The following is a 25,408-nucleotide window of genomic DNA, read 5'->3' as shown; positions in this document are numbered from 1 at the left end:
TGAACCTTAATATAACTATGGATTATAGGTAATAGTAATGTATCAATATTGGTTCATTGATTGTAACAAGTGGACCACACTAACACAAGAACTCTGTGCTTGGAATGGGAGTGGGGGAGGGTTGAACAATGAGTATATGGAACTCTGTGTACCATCTGCTTAATTATTCTGTAAATCTCAAACAATACTTTAAAGATTAAATCTGTTAATTACAACAATGTATAATAATAATAATCCCACATACTGAACAGCTGCCCTTCTTATTGCTTTGCAGTGCATCTGGCCTTTCTCCCAATAGAGGAATAGGCTATGTTGTGACTGAGACTAGTGGCTGATGACTGCAGGAAGGACATGGGGGATGGTCCAGTATCAACATGCACAGCTGCAAATGAGTATCAGAGGATGCTAAGAACTCAGTGGGGAAGAGTGGGAGGAAACCTCCTGGTCAAACATCTCTTAATTAAGGTTGAAGTTCATAATGACAGGAGGGCTCCTTTCTGATAACACTGATAGCAGGTGACAGAAATTGGGAAAAGCTGTGAAATGCTCCTGTGGTTATGTTTCATTTTTTTTTTAACTTTCCTTCATTCATGAGTGAATATTGCTGAGGTAGGGAGGAGCTAACTGTGTCCAAATTCCCATTATAACGGTTATTGTAGTATTAAAAAAAAAAAAAAAGCTTTAAGATTCTAGGAGCCAGATCTGCCTCTGGATTTTTAAGGATATTCCAGGGACCCAAGTCCAGTTATTTAAAAGAGTCTTGTGTTGTTTTGGGTTCCCAGGAGGGCAAAGCTGAGATGGGGGTGCAGCCAGTTTATTAAAAGAGTGATCCCAGGAAGCATAGTGAGGGGTGAGGAGAAACAGGAAAGGAAGGAAAACCAATATAGGCAGGATAAAAGGACTTAATGTTGTCAACTGCTTGCTGACACCAAAAAACTTCCATAGACTCTCAAAAAGAATCAGATAAGGCCACTCATGGCAGGTCAAGACAAAAGCAAGACCACTCCATAATCATGACTGAACACAAAGATAAGGATACTGTGTGACCATGAAAATAATCAAATATCCCCTTTTTCTGACATAAGTGAGTCCTGCCTCTTTATCAACAATAGCCCAAGATCTGCTTTGTTGGTCCTACCTCTTAGATAAAAATTATCAAAATACCCAGTCATCAAATTGCCCTGAGCTCCCAATTCAGCACTCAATTCGGGAGTGGGGGGAATCAACTCATGTCTTACAATCCTTTTCAAAATCACCCAACACAAGTCCTCCTATACTAAAATCTCCTTAACTCTCTCACAGTTGCCCATGGTATGTATTTTCCCTGTTGCAGCCGACTAATCAACCTCACTTTGACTTTGGATGGGGTCCTGGGTCTTAGGCTTAGGGACAGTGACACCAATTAAAAATGAGTTACTGGATTGATTACCATTGTGGGCAGCTGGGATTCAGTCCCACTGTGGACACTACAGAACTGCATAGAACGCATCTCAGAATTAATTGTGCCAGAAGATGGAAGACACCAGGGAATTAATAGCCGACTCCCACTCTCCTTTACTTGAGAGTCATCCCTGGCGCATTAACTCCTCTGCATTTTTGGATTGTGCCTGCATGAGGCTTGGCAGCCTCCCACAGCTTCAGAGGAATCCCAGGGATGGCAGAACAGAGAGGCATCTTGAGTTCTGCTCTCAAATGTGCTCTGGGGACTCTGACGAAGTCTGTGGAACTGTCCACCGAAAGTGTGCTGATCCCAGGTGGTCCAAGAGGATGTAGTGCAGTGTCCTACACTGATAGCTATAAGCCACATTTTACAGATGCAGAAACTGAGGCTCAGAGAGGTTAGAAATGTTGAGCTGAGGTCACATGGCCTTTCTCTCAATGTTAAAAAAAAAATCGCTAAATTTTTTCTGCCAGAGACACATTTCTGCTCATCTCTCCTAGATGTGTTTCTATAAAACTGTAAACAAAAGAGAACATGTTAAGCCCCCCTTCTCACTTTATCAAATTGCAGAATGAGGTTTGGAGATCATCAGCTACCACAGAGCATCTTAAGGAATGTGCAAGACCCTTTGGAACAGTGATTTGGAAACTCCTGTCATCGTGAAACCCCTTTTCTCTTCAGAGGAAATCTTATGTGGAACATAGAGTAGAGATGAGCCCCAGAACTTCCCCAACTTCATGACCTCAGTCAGCTTGTGAGGCTCCTCTGAGAATACCCAAACTCCATAGAGCACAGAAGTGAATCAAAAACAAAAGATTCAGATGCCTGCACCAGCCTGACCTCTATCAGCTTGTTACCCTGAATGAATTATATTATTTTACCTCTAAGACGGGGCTCATATGGCCCTGGGATTCCAGTTTCTCTCTTATATTACATTGTAGAGCTATCTCCTTTATCAACCAACAATTGAGGGCTAAATGAGCTGATTAAACAGCCCAGCCCTGCTGACATAATTCACAACTAATCTTGTTCATTCTCCAAGTACAGATTCAACCATTTGATCCTCACCATGCATCAGTGGCACCTGCTGTGGTGCCCACCCTCCTTTATTATGTGTTCAAATACAGTGTCTTATGCTCCATGATTATTGTTACAATAGATACATAGCTCAACACAGAGGCAAAGCAAAACAAAATCTTTTATCTCTTGTTTGCAATTTCCCTTGGGAAACAAATGGAAAAGCATGGCAAAGTCAGGTGATCAGCTGTGAAATAGACTCAGCAGGAACCAGAGGGCTTTAGGAGCCCAAAGATTCATGGAGGATGGAAAAGATAAAGGATAGGGGAACACTTACCAACAGGCTGCTACATGTATTTAGGGGTGAAATGATATGACTTTGGGATTTGCTTTAAAATTCTCCAGTATGATAAAAACTGAGAGGACAGATGAAACAAGATTGGCAAAATGCTGCTAATTATTAAAGCTGCATCCAGGGTACATGGAAGTGTGTTTCTTTTTGTGAAATTTTCTAGATCTAAAGTCTTCATAATAAAAGGATATGGTTGTGGAGTTTTTTTCCAAGTACAGTGTGTGTGATGCCCGTCTTAAACACTTTGCACATTACCTCATTTAATCTTTTAGGTTTTTTTAAGGTTTTATTTATTTATTTGACAGAGAGAGAGAGAGCACAAGCAGGGGGAGCCGCAGACAGAGGGAGAAGCAGGCTCCCCGCTGAGCAGGGAGCCCGATGCGGGACTCGATCCCAGGACCCTGGGTTCATGACCTGAGCTGAAAGCAGAAGCTTAACCAACTGAGCCACCCAGGCGCCCCTCATTTAATCTTTTAAAAATCTGATTTGCTTTACTGATGAAGAATCTAAGAGTCAAAGCAACGAGGTAATTTCCTTGGAGTGCTTGAGCTCTCTAACTAGAATTAAGGGCTCATGAAGAGGCTGAGTTGGAATTGGACCTTGACTTCTCAGCATATAAAGGCATCCCGGGAGAGGGAACCACATGAACAAACCTCCTCAGGTAAGACCTACAGGATGGGATCCACACTATGAGAAGATGGTTTCACAACTCATAAGTGCGAATTTTATTATCCAGTTGGTACGAGCTGATCGTCTCATCGCCTGATCAACCCTGAGTGAACTACTTAGAGGAAGAACAAGATAATCAGGTGTTGAAGCAGAAGACTGAACAACCTGAGGGTGTTCTTGACTTGAACTGATCCAGTGATTTGCTATCTCAGCTGTGTCCTAACTCCAGTGTGAGAATGAAGGGGGACAGGGAGCCCTGACAATGGAGTGAGGCAGAAATTCTGGCTCCTCCCAGCTTTTGAAAGACTAACTTTTCTTTCTCCTTCCTTTTCCACTCCCAGCTCCTGGCCAAAAAATAATAATTATATATATATTTACTGAGCATACTTACTGCATGCGGGGCAGTGTGCAGGCGGGATGTTGGGGATTTAAAAGTGCAGTAGATCTGTGCATCCCTCCAAGGGCTCCAAGCCTAGACCAGCAGCCACAAAGGGCAGTGATAATGTAAGTTCTGAAGGAGAGGTCTGTCTTGGGGTAGGACAGCTTAGAGGCAGCAGAACCCACATCCCACACAAGGCAAGGGTAGGTCTTGGGCAAACAAAAACTAGAGAGAGCTACCTAGGCAAATGAGGACATGTTTAAGATGTATTTGTCTGGGGAGTGGGCAGAGGAGGGCTATAAAAAGTTACAGAGGAAGGTAAAGAAAAGAATCCCTTTAAATTTGAGTGCTAGGCTTAGGGTAATACAGAGCCGGTGATGTTTTCCATGCAATGCAGAGAAGCATCTCATACACAGTGTGGTAGATTACATTCTGGGGGCCAAATTTTTACACCTCCCTATATCCACACCCTTTCCCATATGACTTTGCAGTTTCCTCATGTAAGCATTAGTGAGTACATTTCCCCATCCCTTGACTTTGGGATCACCTATAAAACTTGCTTTGGCCAATGGGATCTTAGGAGATGAGACAAAGCTAGCTTTTGCAGGGGGCCCTCCCTCTTGAACTTCTGCTGTTGCATGACAAAGATAGGCCCTGGATGGGCTGTTGGTCCAGAGAGGATGAGACACACTCCCCAAGACCCACAGACTTGAGTGAGAACTGGAGCTTCCCCAGCCATCACAGTCAAAGCCAAATGGCTCAGCCATGCCCCTGTTTGATCAGAAAAACTCCAGCCAACTTGTGATATATAAACAAGTCGCACTGAGATCAACAGAGACGTATGGCTAACCCACAGATGCATGAGCTGCATAAGTGCTTTTTGTTATATGCCACTGGCATTTGTTTGTGGTTGCTTGTTACACAGTAATAGCTGACTGATGCACTCACCATGCTTCTCTCTCCCCAGAATTCAGGGATTTTGTCAAGACTAGTCAATTCGTGGACAATCATGGGCACCTGAGAAGCTAAAGTTAGGGATTATGTCTCTCTTGTCGTGGAAAGAAGGGCAGGATAGTGCTGGCAACAACTGTGAAAAAGGCATGGCTTGAGGTAAGATAATATGCACACAGTCCTCCTATATATTTGACCTGGCCTAACTCTCCCTAACCTAGAAGAAGCACTGCTTTTTCCTAGAGATTAGGAGCATTCTAGAAGATTCTGAGAAACTTTCTTGGAGTTGGGAAAAAAAAAAAGTAAACATTCTAAGTCCCAAAATTTTAGACTCTCTTACACACACACACACACACAAACACATTTCAAACCTAAATATTTCTAAGGTTTTGCAGTGTTTGGGGATAAAAACACATTCTCATCATATAAAGAGAATTCCCTTTAAAACAAATCTACCTTCTTCAACATACGAAAACTCATGTTTCGGAACCCATAACCAATAGTGTGTCTTGGGCACATTTAACACTATGATTTTAAAATATTGGCTGACTCTTAACAATTTTAGAAGGTTAAAATGGTAGAGGCCTCACAACTGTCAACAACTCTGTTATTAGGAAAAAAAATTGTGCAATTTGGACATTTCAAATTTTTGAGATCTTATCTCCTTTTTATGACAGCTGGTTCCAGGCAAGCTTGGACAAAGTAGCCATAAGCATTTATTGCTTCCCTAAGCCAGGAATCAGGGCTGTTAGCTGTTGAGAGAGAGAGATAGTTGTCCCCAGAACTGACATTCAAACCCTAACAAACTTTTTCTTTCTCACAGATGGAGATTTGGGCAGAAATGAACCCAGACTGCTTTGTACCTTCCAGTGTGGCCACAGCCCCCAGCTGCCTTCATGTCCCCAGCCCACCATGCATCAGAGACTGCTTCCCAGCAGATGCTGCTCAGCGTGTGTCCCCGTTAATCCAGGAAGAGATGATTTCCCTGAGCCTCCCATAGAATGAATCAGGACCTTTCAAAGCAGCAATTTGACAAGGCTCTTCTTACCTTTAGGAAGTTTTTATTTAGTCTTTTAAGGCATATATAAAAACATGGACCTAGTCAGGGTATAAAAATGTTCCTTTTGAATGTTTGCAGAGTGTGTGCATGAGCCCCTCCCATAGAGGCACCCCAGCCTTTGGTGCACTGGAATCTGAACCTCTCCCCATTAACAGCCCTGTCCTCTGACCCCCCAGCAGCCTCAGCTCATCTTTCCCCTGGCCCTTTGCCCAAGCTCCAGGCCCTGCCTGGGTCTGTCCATTCACACTCTCTCTCACCTTGACATCTGGGGCAGGGCAAATCTAAGTCAGGGAGTCTAGGTAAGGACTGGGCAGGGCTGCACACTTTAGAGCTTATCCATGAAGCTTTTCATTGCCGGGAGCAAGAACATCTTGTTACAGTGACACAATCCTTATCTTGTCTGACAGAAATATCCCATTTTGAGAGACTAAACCTAGCAGGGCAGAAAATGAGAAAGATACCAAACCCAGATTGTCAAGGAAAACATTTATCAGAAGCCAATACAACACAGATCCCTCAGGTACAGGGTCAGGATGTAGGAGCCAGACCCAGGCATTGTTGCACTTTGTTAAACTGAGGTCATTCCCTGATCAGAGCCACACTGACTCCTCAAGCCCAACACAGCGCCCTGGGGACGAGGACAGATTCCAGGATAATCGGCCTCACCTGGGAGTGGCCCTACGTGACGCTGCTCACAGCGCCATCTGGTGGCTCCTTGATGACATGCCAGACTGCAGAGCCTAAAGACCCCAGCAAAATCTCAACCAGAAGGGTTCAGAAAAGTCAAAACCTCACCCTGCCTTTAGTTCTCTCTCCCACCTGCTCACTCTTGTTTAATTGTCAAGATTTTCCTGGTCCTTGCAATGTACATGGTGAGAAAAAAAACTCCACCAAACCTCAGTCCCATTTGAAGTAAAGCATTTGCTTCTCTGGGATGTATTAGACATCCAGTCAGCCAGACCAGCGCTGGAATGTTCCAGCCCATGTGGAGTGCAGTGCTTTTTCCCACTTGTCCTCCCCTTCAATGACTTTGCAAAGGCAGGAGATGAGGACAGAGAGAGCCTTCCGTGGCTGCCCCCCGGGACTGCAGGGTCCTCTTACTCTTTGAATGTGATCTCCAAGGGCTGTCCTCAACCCAGAAGGAAAATCTACAGCTGCCAAATGATTTAGTGGCCAGTGGCACAACGTGGAGGCCTCTTTTTACCTTTTCCAGTCCTCTTTCATATACATCAGAGCCAACCTCTCCTTACAATTAATGCTCATCCCAATGTTAAAACACCATGAGATGACAATATCCAGCTCTCCTCAAAAATCTTACTACAAACACGAGAAGATGGGCAGTAATGCCACTGAAGACAGATGCCACAGCTAGGATTATGGTGCTGTGAAGGTATGTTCTTTCAGCTCAACCGGGCTTCGGAAGTGACTATGTTCAGGTAAAAACATTCACTAAACCCCTGCCATGATAATCCTGATCATACCAGATAAATCACAGCAAAGAAGGGGATACAGAACATTCTGGACAGTGAGCAAGAGAGAAAATACTAGAACATCATAAGCAAAAAAGGCCATCAGGGTAATGTAAACATTAGCAGAATACTTTTTTGAGACATTAGCCTATGTTTTTCTCATGCTATTTTAATCTCCTTGGATTTCATGCAAGTAGCCTTTGTAATTCTTCCTCTCAGGGTATTTTTTACAGAACAGGATGCAGATGGGACTTGAGGTCAGAATCTTGTCTTTCTCCTGTCCTCTGTAATGGCTCCCTGATAAATACTAGGTGTCCTAGGTGTGGAGTGGAGAGAAAGAAACTTAAGCTGGCAAGGAGAGAATGCAGGACAGGGCTGGGACTATCTGTGAGTCCCACATCTATGATGTCGGGAATATCTGAGTCATGAGGACAGCACTCTGAAGCAGGGTGGGGAGTGAGGGGGTCACAAGACCTCAAGGGGATACTAGGGTAGGGGACGCTAGACCCAAGGACCCAAAGCTCAAAGCCTCACCAAAGATTCTGGCATTCCAAGCGGAACCTGAACAGCCCCAACAGGCTGAGACAATGCGTATGTCTCAGCATTAATCAGTGCAGACCCGTGACTCATGACTGGAAAGGCTTCCCCTTAGCTTTAGCCCTATAAGTGACCCCAGGACCCTGGCACGACCCCGGGGTAGAGAGGTATATACGGTAACACCTGAGGCAAAATCTCCAGTCAACCCAGCAGAATGGGACTCAGCATTAGAATATAAGAAAGGTGAAGACTCAGATTCACACCACTTCAAACATAGTGGCAGGAACAGACTTTGCAGGAACCTGCCACTAGAATTACAGAGACCCAGAAGGAAACATAAAATGGAGACTGAAGGTAAAGACTCAGCAGTACGGAATTAAAATCTAAGCATTTAAAGCCCAGAGCCACACACAGTGCCCGAAGTGGACTTAGACAGGCCTGGTGTTTGACCACGATGGTGAGGGTGACTCCCAGATTGTTAGCAAGGACGCACAAATCAGAGCCTGTGGTTGGCAGCAGTCGCACTTTGTGTGGCCCCCTTGTCTTTTGAGACCCAATAACACTGGTCTGAGCATCCTCTCCCACAAGCTGCAGGAAGCTCAGTGAATTCCTGGGGCGGCACAGCCAGGGCTCAGTCCTCTTAAGAAACTCAGGAGAACGGACAGGGTCACGGAGATGTTAGTTTTCCTCCCTTTCCAGACAAGCCCTGAGACAGCGATTTGCTTTCCCTCAGATACAAATTGTATTACTCTATCCTCCTTACGACTTAGATCTATAGTCAGGTTTGTCCTCAAAAAGCAATTACATGGTTGTCAAAACCCATCAAGCTGAATACTTAACATTGGTGCATTTTATTGTATGTTAAATAGCTCTCGCCTTAAAACACACACACACACACACACACACACACTTGCTATGGGCATCTCTAAAATCTGGAAACAGACAAATATTTTTGTCATCAAAGACATCTTCAATCTGTAAAAAGTGATACTTCCACACTTTAGGACCCTCGAGACTTGGATTAGGTTAATGAAGACAGAATATATATAATATTCTCATTCTAGGGTGTGGGTTCAGTCATTCTCAACACTAGGAACTACCTGGGTAGGACAGAGCAGGGGAGCAGCTCATGACATTGTGCTGGCATGCTGGTGTGCATTGAGTTGGGGCTGTGAGGGAGGAAAATATCATTATGGCTTTTTTAAAAACTGGATCGGGAGGGGAGAGATCTAAGCTCATTACGCACCCACTGTGCTCCCTTGAGCAAATTTATTTTCTCTCCCTAGGCATTAGATATTCGACTGTAAAAGGAGTAAGATGGGTAAGGTGATCTTTACATCTTAAATTTTATTATTGATTCTGTATTTTATCTATCTTGCAGCACTCGGGTGATTTGCACTATAAATCATAGAAGATACAAGTGAGGCTTCTGATAAGCGACGGTCCCTAAGAAGATGCTGCTCTTCCAAGTTTCTGAATGGAAAACCAAGGCCACGTAGCAACTTGAAAATGAAGTGCCTTCTGATCACCACACCACAGAAGAAAAATACACGCTGGATTTCCATGTTGCTAAAGGTAAAATCACCACAACTGCATTTTTACAGACTCCTTCGACTGGTTGAGAACCAGAGCAGACCCACCCCCTTGCCGTAGCACTAGAATTAAGCCACCAGCCTGCAGGTGTGGGGCTCTGGAGTAGACCAGAGCCGAGAAGCTGACTGCCTGTGTCTAAAAAGGGTCCAAAAGTATCCCGGCAAACCCTCGGCTGGTAGGCTAGAGCCAGGGCTGCTTTCATAGCCTAGAAAAAAACAGAAGGCTGCCCAACGACCAAACCACAGCCCCGTCAGCCCCCTGTGCTGCATTAGGGCTAAACTTGGCCCAGATAAGGTCATTGCAGAGAGGGTGTTTTTAAAAGACAAAGAAACAACAAACCTACTGCAGTACAACACCGGCAAATTCTATCCAAAGCTGACCCAGGAACCCAGCACTGCAGACCCCAGTGTGATTCCAAATGTCAAGAGCACCACCTGCTGCCCAGACTGGGAAAAGTCTGGTTTGTCTGCTACCTCCTTCCCTTTCCCTTCAGCAACATCAAACAGAAAGTGCCTTCATCTCAAACTGGATGAGAGAGCTCAGGATCCGAAGTTCTGTCCAAGATCTGAGAGCCATTTGTATGTTTTTGGGCTTATAATGGCCTAAAAAAACGTCACACAAACTCGATCTCATGCTGGATCATCAGACAGATAAAGGAAAGGAAAATCATCAAAACATTCCTGGCCTCTATTTTGCATTTGTTAAGATATAGCAAGGAAGTTGTGTCTGGTGCTACTATTTTAACTGTGGTGTGTTCATGGATCAGAACAGCAGTGGACGGCCTCCTCAAGGAAGTATTTATACTAAGTAAAAGCCAAAGGACTCAGCTTCGAGCTCTATAGAGAGTGTAAAAAAATGGGGTGAAAATGGAGTCATCACAAGGGACTCGCAATGGTAAAGAATGTAGACAGAACAGTAAGGACCATATTTGCAGTGCAAAAGGGCAATTTAGTGGAAACGAAACATCATCTATCCGATCAAATTGATATAAATTATGAGGTAGTTTTATTTGAAGCTGATTTGTAGTTTTGTTTTGCTTGTATGAAGTATGAATTATAAGGATAAGAAATGTAGACCTAGTATTGTTTGAAATATTTGTTAAATTAGGGGTGCCTGGGTGGCTCAGTCGTTAAGCATCTGCCTTCAGCTCAGGTCATGATCTCAGGGTCCTGGGATCGAGCCCCGCCTCGGGCTCCCTGCTCAGGAGGGAGCCTGCTTCTCCCTCTGCCTCTGTGCTCTCTCTCCGTCTGTTGTGCTCTCTCTCCCTCTTGCTCTCTGTCAGGTAAATAAATAAAATCTTTTTTAAAAAATATTTGTTGAATTATGTAAAATGATTTACTTCTGCCTCCTGACTGCTCTCCTTATTTCTACCCCTCCCCCCCCAATATACACACACATATTCAGTGTTATTTGTCGAGTGAATGGTCAAACTGTGTCAACACGGAGGTTTCGCTAGAATTTTCTCCCTCTAAAAGGGGCGCATATATGACTTAGCATGAGTCAGGTTTGGGCTGCAGTGGTGGTGTGGTACATAGCAAACACCCCCCAGTTCTCAGTGGCTTACAGTGCGACCACTGTCTGTCGTCCTCACCCGCAAGTGTTGCGGGTCAGTTAGAGCCCCTCTGGGTCTGCAGGCCAAGTTCAGGTCTGCTCCACGTGTCTCTCATCTTTGAACCTAGGCACGCTCTTTTTGTGGCCGATGGCAGGGACCCAGAGGCCACATCAAACAGGCTGACACATCTAAAGCCTCTGTGCCCATCACATCCGCTCCCGTTCTTTTGGCCAAAACAACAGGGTAAGGAAGTATATTTCTCCCATGGAAGTGGAAAGAAGCTAGGACAGGGGGAAGGAGGGAAGGTAGGGTTGTGGGCAGACCATACAACCTATTACAGACCCACATCTGAGAAATACTGCCTTTAAAAAAAGGGATCATTTACATTCCTATTCCTCCCTTTAAAAAAAAATGTGTAGAACCTCCAATCCAAGTGGTAATCAAGTCTCTGCATCTTTTTTTTTTTTTTTTTTTAGATTTTATTTATTTATTTGACACACAGAGAGAGAGCACAAGCAGGGGGAAGAGCAGGCAGAGGGAGAGGGAGAAGCAGGCTCTCCACTGAGCGGGGAGTAGGACGCAGGGCTCATCCCAGGACCCTGGGATCATGACCTGAGCCGAAGGCAGACACTTAACCGACTGAGCCACCCAGGCGCCCCTCAAGTCTCTGCATCTTATTCCTTTTTCTCATTTCTGAAATCTCTGTCAGAATAGCTTAAATGAACTGAGGACTAAACCACAACCAGAGGCCAGACCTAAAACTTAAAAGCTGAGATTGTGGACCAAGGGGCCCTTGGAGGAGCTCTGGTCTCCTCCCAGCCTGCTGCACAGATTGTGAGAGCCGGACTCCAGGAGCCCCGCTCTCACCCCAGCTCTGAACCGGAGTGGCCAGAGACGGGGTGAGTGGTGTTGCAGCCAGCCGAAAGCAAAATCCAACAGGAGTGGCCCCCAGCCTGCTGCCAAGGCCCGAGGGAATGGGGCCGCAGGGTGACCTCACTTGTCCTCGGAGCTCCCCCCACCCCGTGCGCTGAGGGTGTGGGTAGCGAGCTTCCTGCTGAGAATGGCTTCACCGTGACCCTGGGCAGGCTGGCGAGGGGACCCTGATCCTGGCAGCTTCCGTCTGCTGGACATGGAGGGGAAGTGCCCCCAGAAAGGAGGGATCCCATGGTGAGATGGCTCCCTCCGTGAAGAGGAAGATCTGCAACTCGCTCTCCCCCAGGGTCCAATGTCATACAAATGAGACCAGTCTAATCTCTGAGGAAGAGCAACCAGAAAACGACTGGAAGGGGAGATGGTGGGGGAGGGGCAAAACGGGGGAAGGGGAGGTGCAGGCTTCCAGTTACGGAATGAGTAAGTCACGGGGTTGAGATGCACAAGATCGAGAACGTAGTCAATGACACTAATCGCGCTGTGCGGTGACAGATGGGAGCTACACCTGTGGCGAGCACAGAATAACATACAGACTTGTCAAATCACCATGCTGCATCCCTGAAACTAATGTAAAATTGTCTGTCAACTGGACTGCAATGAGAAAACGAGAAGAATCACCGGATGTACAAAATGACTCCACAGTGTAGAAACAACAGCCCATAGTAATTAAAGTATGGTGCTTCTGATACATGGGTTAACAGGTTAATGAAATCGAGTAAGTCTAGATATAGTGATGCGTATATTGATTGAATGCATAGAAGAAAAATTAGTATATAATAAATAAGATATTCATTAAATTTTTTTTTAAATGAATAAGTCAAAAAATTGTGTCAGGACAGCTGGCTAGCCACTGGGGGGAAAAATAAAACTGAACTCCCTACCTAACTCCTTGCACCAAAATAAATTCTGGATGGATGAAATATTTATAGTTTAAATGTTTAATAAAAATACACATAGGAAAGAGATTTAATATTTAATCTCGGCATTGTGTGTGGGGGGGCATACTCTCTAGGCAATCGATCAACATCAGAACCCAAAACAGGCAAGACCAGGGAGTCAGACCCCCAGAAGAGTATAGCGGTTCTTTGAGAGGGAAACTTACCAGGGGTGTCCCCCAGAGTACTGGACAGCAAGCAGGAAATGACACTTAAGGATGGCACTAGAAATGCTGGCTCTCTCCTGCCCAGCCCACACTGTCCTCTTCTTAGAAAAATACTCTCAATTCATGCTCATCCAGAAGGGGCAGCCCACCACATCCCATGCCACCTGCCACCACCATCACACGTAGCTGCCTGGGCTAGGGGTGGGCACCTGACCCAAGCCAGCCAATCGGAATTCCTCTCCCAGGAATTTGGAAACAGATCCCTGTGGGTGAGCCAGTTAGCTCCAAGGAGACATGCTATAAGGTTACGGAGTGTCCAAAGCCGGAGTAAGCATAGGACACCCGTAACTGTGAGCCAGCAAATCCCGGAAGCTGCTGTGAAGAGGGCTGGTGTGCAGGGGAAGAGGAGAGAACACCCAGCCCCAGGCCTAGCTGAAAGCCCCTGGGCTACCTCTCGGCGAGGCTGGACAGTCAGGGCAGGTGACCTCTGGTTCTTGTGAGACCTTTTCAGTGGGGTCCCCCATGACCCTGCAGTAAGCCCCCTCTCTACCTGAGTCACTTGTGCTGCTCATCACCCTTGAAACATCATGATTCCTGATGAAGATGCAGCTCATATGGATGCACGTGCTAAGTAAAGCACCTGCGAAGGAAGAACAAATCAGAGCCAAGAGAGGTGGGGGAAGGAGAGGTCACAGCTGGCTTCATTCTGTTCTGTTTGAGAGATGAAGCAGACCTAAGAAAACCAGACGAGTGGAAACGGCGTGCAGTCACTCAGCCCTCTGAAGGTGGCCTGCGTCCCAGAACTTGGCAACAGAAAACACTCAGAAGCCGCAAATGTGGGACAAAACGTCCCATGGTGCTTCTGTTATTTTCAAGGGAGTAGGCAAAGCAGAAAAAAAACAGTGATGTTCAGCCCTTGAATGATTTTTAGGAGGGCTGAAAAGCCAGCCAGGCAGCTTGAAAGGGGCTGCCTCCCGGTTACAAAGGCTGGGCTCTCTGATTCCAGGCCGGGGAACAGCCCTGCTGACTTTTCACAACCTTCCATTCTTTCCCTGGGATTGGTTTCCACCCCTGAGGGCAAGTGTAAAGAAAGAAGCACTATAAAAGGAATTACCCTCGGTTTGAAGACTCGGCTCCCCTCCTCAATCAGAGTGCTGTGTGGATGCCTTTGGGGCAAAGTCGGGCCTTTTATAAAAATAGAATGAAGCTTCGTGGATCACATTGTGGAGAATGGAGACTCTTCTTGAGAAAGTATTTTTGTTTTTGTTTTTTAATGAGTGCAAAGGTGCGGAGCATCCACAGCCAGAAAGAAAGCCGTTGGGCCTCAAAGAAATGAGGGGAAGGGAATGAAGAGCCTTCCAGCAGATGAAGGACCACTCTCCTTCCTGTTGTGATTTTTCTAGCCAGGGAGGCTTTGTCAAGTGGCCACATCTCCATAGCCAAGAATCTGAGCTAAAAACAATTTGAATTGCGGCTGCTGCCTGAGGTGGACGAGGAAGCAGGTATCTTGCTCTGGGCATACCTGTCCGGGAGCCTCTCTGTGTGATCGGCCCTGCAGATCAGAGAGCTTGAACTCGTTCGAGAGAGAGCCCCACCCTGTACCTCTGTGTGGCTCGAGGTGCCTTGAGATATTTTTTTTTAAGATTTTTTTTTTTATTCATTTGAGACAGAGAGATACAGAGAGAGAGAGATCATGAGCAGGGGGGAGGGGCAGAGGCAGAGGGAGAAGCAGACTCCCCGCCGAGCAGGGAGCGCAACGCGGGGCTCCATCCCAGGACCCTGGGATAGTGACCTGAGCCGAAGGGAGATGCTTAACTGACTGAGCCACCCAGGCGCCCCGATGTGTCTTGAGATATTAAGTGATGGTTTGTTGGTTTGGCACTTCCCTCGCTCTTTCCTTCAATTCTAGCTGGTTCTCAAACGGTACATGGCAAGGCAGAAAAGACAAGTAAACTGCAGGTTATCTGGTTTTGTTTCCAAAATCCATGGCCAGCATTAAGGTGAGGCAGGTGAGGCACTGTCCTCGGCTACAAAATCTAAAGAGCCACCAAGAAACTCAAAATCAGGATAGATAATATTTTAATGTAAAATCAAATTACTAAGTCATTCACCCCAGGCTTGTTAAGTAATAGCCAGTAAATACTCTTGGTGTGGCTTAAAAGAAAATTAATACAAAAAACCCTCTGATTTTTGGGGCGCCTGGGTGGCTCAGTCGGTTAAGCATCTGCCTTCAGCTCGGGTCATGGTCCTGGGGTCCTGGGATCGAGCCCCGCATCGAGCTCCCTGCTCAGCGGGCAGCCTGCTTCTCCCTCTCCCACTTCCCCTGCTTGTGTTCCCTCTCTCGCTGTGTCTCTCTCTGTCAAATAAATAAATAAAATCTTAAAAAAAAAAAAAAAAACTCTGATTTTTAAGGTGTACCCTTAAGGGACATTCTGGACATGCCTAAATTTAAATTTAGGGTCTGAGAGGGATCTTCATTCACCTCACCCTAATCCCAGGCCTGCCCAGGGGAGAATCTGGAAGACCTATGGAGGGTGGAAGGAAGGAGAAAGGAGCTTACAGAGAGAAAAAGAGAAAGGGCTCCCCCAGCTCCCAAACCATACAAAGTAACCTTCCCAGCTTGAGCAAATAGAATCCTACGGGCTTCAGAAGCCCCAGGGATCCAAGTGGAGGCTTGGAAGAATAATCAGTGCAACCAGATTATGGACTGTGTACAAAGGATTCCCAGGCCCTAAAGTGGCAAGAGAGCAGCAGAGAGGTGGGCTGGGACGGAGGGTGTGGCAGCAGGAACCCATGGGGATTGATCGCTGAGGGCTGTCCCCCTCCACGTGGCACTTCACAAGACCCCAGAACTGTGATCACATGTGCAACGAATGGTGGAGGTCACTGCCCAGCAAACAGCAGGATGGGGGTACAGTCAAAACATCAGAACATAAAACATCAGAAAATAAAATTATGCAGTAATTGTTGCACACCTGTAGTCGCAGACTAATATTAACACCTGCCATATCCAGACAGGGAAACTGAAGCCAAAAGGTTAGTTAAGCAACTTGCATCAAGCTTGGATTTAAAAAACAAAAAACAAACAAAAAAGACTGCACGAATCTACATTTGACAGAGAAACATATCAATTTCAATGTATCAATTTAAAATGAAATCCTTCGTTTTAGAAAGAATGCTTATTAAAATATTTCCTGTTTCCAGAGTCACCTCCATGATGCTCCTGCATAAATCTCTCTGTCAAAGGCGTGGGGGCCTTGCTGAAGGCTGATGAGAAAGGAGAGCAATCTAAGAACCACCTGTCTTCCTCCACCCTCCCCTCCGAAGTTCTTTTGGGACGTTGGAGCCGAGAATTTATGCACACTCTTCCTTCTATCAGATCAGGGGAGGGCCCAAGATCTCTCAAGTGAAGTATACTTTCAGATCATGATGAAGCTATTGGCTTTCTGTTGACATAAATTACACGGGTACCCCAATAGATGAAGCATCATTTTCTCTGTGCTGCACGGTTTTTATAATAGCAGCTGGATTTCTCATTGTAATTTTTCTTAAGGTCAAATATTCTTTTCCAAGTATATTCGGTGATATGAAACTTGTCAGAACAAATCTAGATATATCTTTATGTTCTTGTATTATTATTCACTTCCCAGATCCTATCAGGGAGATAGACAAGGAGGAAAAAAATATACCATTAACAACAAAAGAAATATCTGATCCTACTCTGTATGGAATCTGTGTAAAACAGAAAAAAATATAACCCACCGGAAAAAGAGAAATCTTCGCTATTTATTCCAGTATCGCTGCTTTCTTGAAAACAATTACAGAGTTTTCACTGCTATTGGTTTCCAGCTTCTAGGACACCATCAATGTAGGATACACCCTAGGTTTAAGAAGAGCTTTCAAGGGGAAAAGGAAACTATATTCAGTATGCATCAATTGTAAAATGCACTTCAGTGGAAGAAATGCTATGATATGGAAAAGTGTCTAACTTCGAATGAGAAAGAACAGCCATGGAGATTCTTTCTCACAGCAACTCAGCTGTTAGTATTTGCCATTAGGGGGATGGCCACGGTGATCCCACACTGACACCAGAGGCAAGGTCATCAAACGTGGGACTGAGATCCAGAAAAGGGGAGAGATACGCTTTTCCAGGTTCTCTAGGCAAGATGACATGGAGGGAAGAGCCATGGCCTCCCACAATTATGGGTTCGGATCCCAGCTCGGCCACCTGTGTGAGACACAGGTCCTCTGTTTCCTCATCAGTAAATCAGGGATTTCTTCATTCATGCAACAAATGTTTATTATGAGCCTAAAATTTTCCAGGCACTGTTCTAGACACTGATGACACCTAAGGGAACAGAACGGAGAAGGTCCCCGCCCTCCTGAAGCATAGGTTCCAGCGGTGTTGGGGATGGGGAGGGGCAGACATCAGGACAACTAAGTGAGCATTTGAGATGCTGAGTTCACCGGTGGAAATTAAACAGGGGACTGGGACAGCATCTCAGGGAGGCAGCTTCTCAAGGAGATAGCCTTTGAGCTGAAACATCACAGGGCTGAGGGAAATCATTCCAGAGAAAGGAAAGAGCCAGTATCATGGCCCCAGAGAGTGCTGACTGGGCTTGAGGAGGCACCATGGTGTTTGTGTGAGGAGAGCAATGCTAGCGATGGGAGAGGGGTGGGAGATGCGATCAGTGAGCAAGGGAGGTCTGTTCAGCTCCTATAGGCCACAGTGAGGAGTTGGGTTGCGTTCCAAATGTAACAGGAAGTCATTTTAAATGGCGGTGACATGATTATATTCCTGTTTTAAAAATTCCACTCTGGGGGCGCCTGGGTGGCTCAGTCATTAAGCGTCTGCCTTCGGCTCGGGTCGTGATCCCAGGGTCCTGGGATCGAGCCCCACATCGGGCTCCCTGCCCCGCGGGAAGCCTGCTTCTCCCTCTCCCACTCCCCCTGCTTGTGTTCCCTCTCTCGCTGTGTCTCTCTCTGTCAAATAAATAAATAAAATCTTAAAAAAAAATAATTCCACTCTGGCTGTGATCATTCATGCAAGAGGTGCAGGGCGGGATACTACAGCCTCTATCATGGGATTTCCTGGGATTCGCTGAGAAAATATCAGGGTCCTGGCAGAGTTCCTGGCTCCGCATCTGTGCTCCTAAATGACCACTATTAATTATAATATATATGGAGCCCTCTGAATATCTCCTTCATTCTATTTAATACATTGCATGAAATGATCAGTTTTGGGGCCTGTCTCCCGGACAAGACCGAGCTCCTTGACAGCAGTGACTATGTTATATACATCATTGTATTCTCGGGACCTTCTACAGGGCCTGACTCGTGACAAGCACTCTATCATACTTGCTGAGTTAAGAGCTGAATGCACAAATGATTTTTTCTTGATGGAAGGAACCCAAATAGTTTCTGTTCTTCCACCGTGGGTGTTAAGAGATGGAAATTCAGGTTTGCAAAGATGAGTGGGTTAATAAGGATGGTTGATTCTCCTTACTGGGCATGGTAGATGTGGCAGGATGCCAAAATGGCCGTAGATTCTAAACCCATCAAGCTCCTTCCATCGAGAGGTGAAGCCTGTTTCCTTGCCCCTTAAATCTGAGCTGCCTGTGTGAATTGCATCAGCCAGTAATGTGGTGGAACTGATGTTATGTGAGCTCCCAGGCTAAGCCTGAAGAGACCTCACAGCTACCAACCTCATGCCTGGAACCCTTCCACCGCCATGTCTTCAAGTCCAGGCCAGCCTGCTGCATAGAGGATGAGCAGCATGTGGAGGGAGGGGTCCCAGCCATCCTACCTCCTCTAACCAAGAACAACAAAGCACTGCCTAGATCAGGGCTGCCCAGTTGAGCCCAGCCCACAATCCCAATCCAAAGGCTCCTGAGAAATAATAAATCTGTACTCTTTTTAACCATTAAGTTTGGTTGTTTTGCAGCAAGAGCTAACACAGCAGATCTAGGGTAGAAATTCAGTGCAAGTCAGCAGGGGAAGGAAGACCAGTTAAAAAGAGGAGACTGTACAAAAGGCAGTGAACTCCAAAGCATGAATTAAGAGCCAGACTCCTCTTTTACTCCTAAATGCAAATGGCACACCATCCTACCCCGTTTTAGAATGGAGAGGGTCACCATATTCTGCTGCCTCGCTGAAATGGCCGAATCCTCCGTCAGCACTGGTGATGGGGTCAGTTTGCCAAGAACCTGTCTCTCTACAGCAAAGTGCCCTGCCAGCCCTCCCCTACCTACCTGCCCTTCTCTAAAAGCCTGATCTTTATCCATCCTAAGATGTCACTGACAGCACCTGCCTTTATTCTCCATCACGATGACTGGAACTCCCCTGCCCAGCTGGGTTGGAAGAAATAGAAGCCATCATTTTCCCCAAGTTCCCCAAATCAGTCTCGGAAAAGCATGCAGGCAGAAGTCTCAGGGCCCCGTCTCTCTGGGCCATTTAAAAGTTGTCACCAAAATGGCTCACCTCCAGGGATCTCATGTGCCTCTGACACCACACATCCGGGAAAACAGGCTGCCAACGCCGGGGAGCAGCAATCCCAGCCAAAGGGTGACTTAACAGCCTCCAAGAGCGAGCCCCAAATGCCACAACCTCCACTGTGATGCCGTGGATTCACAAGGGCCCTGCAACCTCTCCAGGATCACTTTGATCCAGTTTTTTGTCATCCTTGTCATCTCTACAAGGTCCCTGCCCCACCCTCCATGGCTCTCGGGTACTGAAGGGAAACGTCAACACCACAACAAGTGTCCCAGTATAGTGGCTCCCACGTTCCCCAACCTCACACCAACACTGGGCATGCCTTCCCCAAATCCTGCCTCCTCGATTCCCGTGTGTAGCAGAGCCCCCCACTCTCCTATCGGCTATCCAGATGCCACCCGCTGTAGCTGCTACAGGTGCCCCCAGCTTCCCGTGACTCTCTGCATGAAAGGCATCCCCCAGATGTGGAAGCTTTAGCCCAAAACAGGCCAGAAGTGGCAGGGAACTTAATCCATCAGGAAAATCACTCCACCAATGGAAGGACGGGCGTTGGCGGTAAAACCCCAGCTCTCTTGTCCAGGAGTGGGAGGATTCTGAGGTGTATCCTACCCGGCATCTCGGAGCACCCCCACCCCGCCTCAATTGCCCGCAGCAGTCCTCAGGCACAAATGCCTGCTTGCTCGGCTTTTCTCCCTTCCCAGACTCCCTTCCCCACTCTCACCACATTTCTTGGGAGATAGGTCCCTGTCTCAGCCTCTGCTTTGGAGAACCCCATGTCCCCAGAACTTTCCCAGACAGGATTAGCTTCCTCCTCTCCTGGCCAGAAACCTCCAGCGCCACCTGCTGGAGCTTCCCTCCACTCCACAGCCCAGCTACAGGGCTGGAGCCCCGATACTCACACAGGCCCCGAGAGTCTTGCTGATGCACTGGAACTAGTTCTAATGTCTCCCTTGGAAGAAAGGAAACCACAGTTGAGTCTATAACCCCTCTCTGAGCTTGTTGGTCCCTGGATTATATCACCCCACCCAAATCACCAGGGTCCACCCATTCAGGGAGCCCGGGACCCAGAGCCATTCAGTGCCCTGGTCCCCTGGACTCTGCCTCAGTCATTAAGGGGTCCATTCCAGGTATGGAGGGACCCCATCAAGACCCATCAAGAGGGTCTGGAAGGACTGGGGAAGGCCCCCGGAAGCAGCGGCCTCCTGCTCCTACTAACTGGATATGAGGAACTCGTAGACTATTTCCCAAGAAAGTAGACTCTGAGAAGGAGATGCGTGTGCAGGAAGTTTCCTGGGGACTGTTCTCAGTATCAACACCTGTTGGGGAAGGGGGCGTAAATCACACGGGACTGGGTGAAAGGAATGTGAGACAGTTGAAGCGAAGGCGTTGTCTGGTGCCACACAGAGATCTGGGACGGCCCTGCTGAGCTGTCCTGAGTTGAAGCAAGGGGCTGGACCTTTGTAATCCACAATGACCAGTCACTGGATGAGAGCTGCCCCAGAGAGGGGCATGAATGTGAGTCCGGAGATTCAGTTCCTCTGAGGGCAAGTCTGGGAGAGCAGGTGCTTCAGTCCAGGAGCAGGGCTGATAAGGCAACATGGCACCCATCACACCCAGTGTTACAATACTCAGAGGCAGGCATGGTCAGAAACTTCTCTGCCACCCGGAGCAGATGAGGACGACGGAGTGACTGCCCCATGCTAACTTGAGAGGAGCTGGAGCTAAGCCCTAAGGAAAGAATGCAAGTCCCTTGACAGCCACGCCTGGGGCTTCACGCCTGGAAGGACCAACCATGGCTCCTAAAGCCACCTCCAGACCCACCCTCAACTCTCAACCAACCTGCAGGGGAGTGGTTTGCGTGAGAAGCCCCAGGTCCGGCAGTACTGGGTACTAGTTTCAAACACAGCCTTTCTCTTCCCACGAAGCAGGAATGGGGGGGGTCAATGAAGCCTCTGGCTGAGTACCTCGCTTGCAGAAAGGAGCCGGCTGGGAATCACTCATCCGAAGGCAATGAGGAGCCAGCCTTGCCGGGTCAGAGCCGAGTAGAGGCTGGGGACTAAAGCGACGGTGCCACTCTGCCCTGGGGTTTATAGCAGGCAGCTGGCATTTTTGGTAAACCAGGTGACAATGAGCAAGTGAAGTCACTTCTCTGCGCCTCAGTCTCCCCATCTATTAAGTGGGGCTGTTGTTTTAAGGTGGAAATGGGGTGCTTTCAGGAATTCCCTCCACAAGCTATGAGGTGCTACCCAAGTGTCAGAGTAGAAAGCAGCTTCTATGTTGCTACTTCTCAAGCATGTCCAGATGGTAACATTTTAGCAACAAAAGACAAAATCGTGTGGGAATCCCTGAGAGAAAAGAGGAAAGTTTCATGGCTCTTTGGGAGAACGTAGATCAATTCAAAATCAAGCTGGCAAATACCCTATAAGCTGACGTTTTTCTAGGTCTAAGAGAAAGTCTCCCATACGTGCACAAGGAGATGTATATACAATGGTGAACACAGTGTCTTTGTAACATTATAGAATTAGCAAGAATAACCTTGATGTCCCTAAGGAGGGGGAACTAAGGAAGCTAAGAGGCTAGATTCAAGAAACATTAAGGATAATAAAGCCAACAGGGTTCGTCTGGATTTGAGGTGGGGGGCAGAGGTATCAAAGAGGGTGCCTGTGTTTTGAATTTGCTCAGCAGACCCATTCTGTGCAAGAGGGAGCAATAAAGAAGGGCCAGGTGTGGGGTGATGATCACATATTCTGGTCTGGAGGAATGTATGCCCACATGTGGATGCGTCACGTGGCCAGTTGGACAGACGGTCTGAGCCACGAGGAGAAGCCTGGGCTGGAGACATACTGGGAGGAGGGAGGTAGAGGATCATCTGCAAATCAATAGCGGGTACAGGCGAAGGGAGACTATGGGGGTAAGGAAGAGGGTCTAGGACTGGTCTTGAAGGAACTACAACTATGTTTTTTAACAGCTTTATTGAGGTATAAGTGACACACAATGTACAGCACATACTGAAAGTGTACAATTTGATAAATTTTGACATGTATACACCCATAGATCCATTATTACATTCAAGATAATGAGCATATCCCTCACCTCCAAAGTTACCTGGTGTTCCTTTGTAACCCCTCCCTCCCTCCTGTCCCCAGGCAACCCCTGATCTGCTCCCTTGCTAGGATTAGTTCTCATCTTCTAGAATTGTATGTAGATGGGACCACACGGAATGTAATCTGCTTTGGTCTGACTTCTTTCCTTCACTCTAATTACTTTCCTTTTTTTTTTTTTTTTTTTTTTTTTGTCCATGTTGTTGCTTGTATCAAGAGTTTATTCCTTGTTATTGCTGAATTGTAGTCATTGTATGGATGCACCACAATTTGATTATACGTCGCCAATGTATGGACACTCAGACTGCTTGCACTTTTGAGCTACTACAAACATAGCACCTATGAATATCTGTGTACAAGTCTTGGTGTGGACAAACACTGTAACTTTTCTTGTAAATACCTAGCTTTTAAAGGAACTGCCAAATTTTTCTCCAAAGAGGGGAGACTATTGAACATCCCCACCAGCAGTATACAAGAGTTCCAGTTGCTCCAACTCCTCACCAACACTTGGTATGGTCAGTCTTCTCATTGTAGCCATTCTAATAGGTATATAGTATGATTTCATTGTGGCCTTACTTTGCATTTCCCTGGTGACTAATGAGGAAACAACCTTTAGCAACGGGAAGAAGAGTGAACCTAGCTCTACAGGAAACCCAAAGGAGAAGACAGAGATGCAGGAAGAAGACCAGAAAAACGTGGCGTCGCGGAAGCCAACAGGAGAAATGGCTCAGAGAGAGTGGTCAAGAGAATCAGATGATGCTAGTGTGACCCGAAAATTCTCACTTGGATGTAGTGCCTTTGGTGCCATTCCAGTAGCAATGGGTCCAGCTTCCAGCCTCTCTCCACGTTTGCAGAACAAGAGTCCGTGGTACTGCCTACTGGGTGGCACCCTCTCCTCAGGTGTGTGGGCCCCAGCTCCCTCCTCGGAGCCCCTGTGTTGAAAGCACCAGCTGCGAACACTTTGCAGCAGCCCCACGTTTCCAGAGGGGGTCCCAGGCTCTGTCTCCTGGGAGGCCAACTGCGACATGATTAGCATGCGGAAGTTTTCTTAGGGAGTGGTCTCAGGCTGGTCACCTCTGAGAACGGAAAAAAGCAAGACTGGGCGAGGCCGACGCTGGGATGCTGAGGCTGGGATGGCCCTTCAGCGTTGTCCCCATTGGGGGCAAGGGGGTCGAGCCTTCCTTCCCTGCGGGGACCAGTCACTGGACGAAGCCTGCCCCATGAGGGAGGTGTGACCCTGGGTGAGGCGACTCTTCCAGATGAAAGTGATGCCCGTAGATAGTTACTGCTGAGGACTGCCAACCCAGCAACCTCTTCCTTTCCTCTTCAAGAAGGATTGGGGCGGCACAGTCAGCCTCCACTACAAGGGGTTTCTCCTCCAAGTTTCCAGGTTCTTATCACCCAGCCTCTTCCTTTGGCTCCCCACCTCAGTTTGGAAGCCATTTTCTGCCGTTATGTTGCTAGATCACTTCAGAGCCCCAGGTGCACTTTTGCAGTGTTCCAGCTCCCACTTAAGGGATTCCTTACACTAAACACTCTCTCGCTGTTGCCGGTTTCCTGATGTCCTCCTCCGCCCAGAGGACTCCAACACCATTAGGGAGAAGGGGGCGGGGTGAGAAGCCCACGCTGGTGGACTGGTTCTGTGTCCCACTGGCTGGGTTACATATATATAACCCAGAAAGGTCAATTTGGAAAATATCAGGATCATGTTTTGCTTTCGGCTCATGCATATCACCGAGTCGTCTGAAAAGACCAACATTTCCATACAGAAATCTGGAATGTATCAGAGAACATGCATCCTGAGCCCTCCGTGTGTCTGCCCTGCAGGTAGGAACGTGCCTGAACTCTCTGAGCAACTTGGAGCCTGAGTGTAATCCATTTACGGCACTGCTGACATATTAATGCACTAAACGGCTCCCTGGTGATCTGAAAACGTTAACACAGTCACAGCCTGAGTGCCTAACTTCATGTGGACGTGACTCAGGCTCAGGGATAATCAGCTGAAAAACGGTATAAAGGGGTGCTGTAGGAGCAAGAATAAATCAATGACTTCTCCTTTCCATTTTTCTACCAGTACCAGAACGGATTTTCAGTAAATGCTGGACAGCAAGACCAGCACATCCCAAATAAACAGGTCCTGCCAGTTAATCAAGTGTCCATCACAACATTTAGATGTAGTCATACTGGCTTCAGGAAGCCTGTCTAAACTCTACTTCCCTGGCTCCCCTCACCAGCATTAAGAAGTCATCAGAATACAACCCACTTCTGTCAGTCAGAGTACATTTTATTAATACAGAAAGACCATGATTCACCTTGTTCACCCTCATAGGGGGAGTTTAGATCCTGGTAAGCACCACTCATGTCGTTTACCATGAACTTGATTTACGAGGAGGAAGCAAAACACAGCATTATTACCAAAAAGTCCTCGCTGATAGTCTTAAACCCCCCCAAAATAAATGTATTAAAGTCTTCAAATATACAAATCTAAAAATATGTTACAACATTTAACGGTTAAGACTCAAGTTCATTTTTTAAAATACGCTTTAAAATATACTAAGCATCTCTCTCCTTCCCCTGATTCTCCAATGATGGGCAGAAGTCCTCCTCACTGAAGTCCTCCTCACTGTCGGCCTCCTGGATTTCTGTCTCGTTCTCTGTCCCTGGGGGAGAAGCGGGCTGCATAGTACTCGAGGCGGCCACTACGAGGCTTGCTCAGCAGACTGCTTGTGCTGCCTCCGGATGTGGCCCTCACTGCCGGGGGGG

The 25,408-nt window shown here is 47.0% G+C and overlaps 1 protein-coding gene across 1 annotated transcript in view; it reads right to left on the bottom strand.

Moving 5' to 3' along the window:
• Positions 1 to 22,808: 22,808 nt before the first annotated feature.
• Positions 22,809 to 25,408, bottom strand: part of DCLK3 (doublecortin like kinase 3) — a 51,162-nt gene continuing 48,562 nt past the window's right edge. Inside the window, 1 exon segment of the mRNA XM_045904069.3 lies at positions 22,809 to 25,407. Coding sequence (XP_045760025.2) covers positions 25,345 to 25,407 — 63 coding nt within the window. The 3' untranslated portion in view covers positions 22,809 to 25,344.

The sequence above is a fragment of the Mirounga angustirostris genome, unplaced genomic scaffold, assembly GCF_029215605.1.
Source record: "Mirounga angustirostris isolate CCGP_5_RB_7025 unplaced genomic scaffold, mMirAng1.0.hap1 SCAF_1, whole genome shotgun sequence".
Classification (NCBI taxonomy): domain Eukaryota; kingdom Metazoa; phylum Chordata; class Mammalia; order Carnivora; family Phocidae; genus Mirounga; species Mirounga angustirostris.
This window is presented reverse-complemented; position numbering and strand designations above follow the sequence as displayed.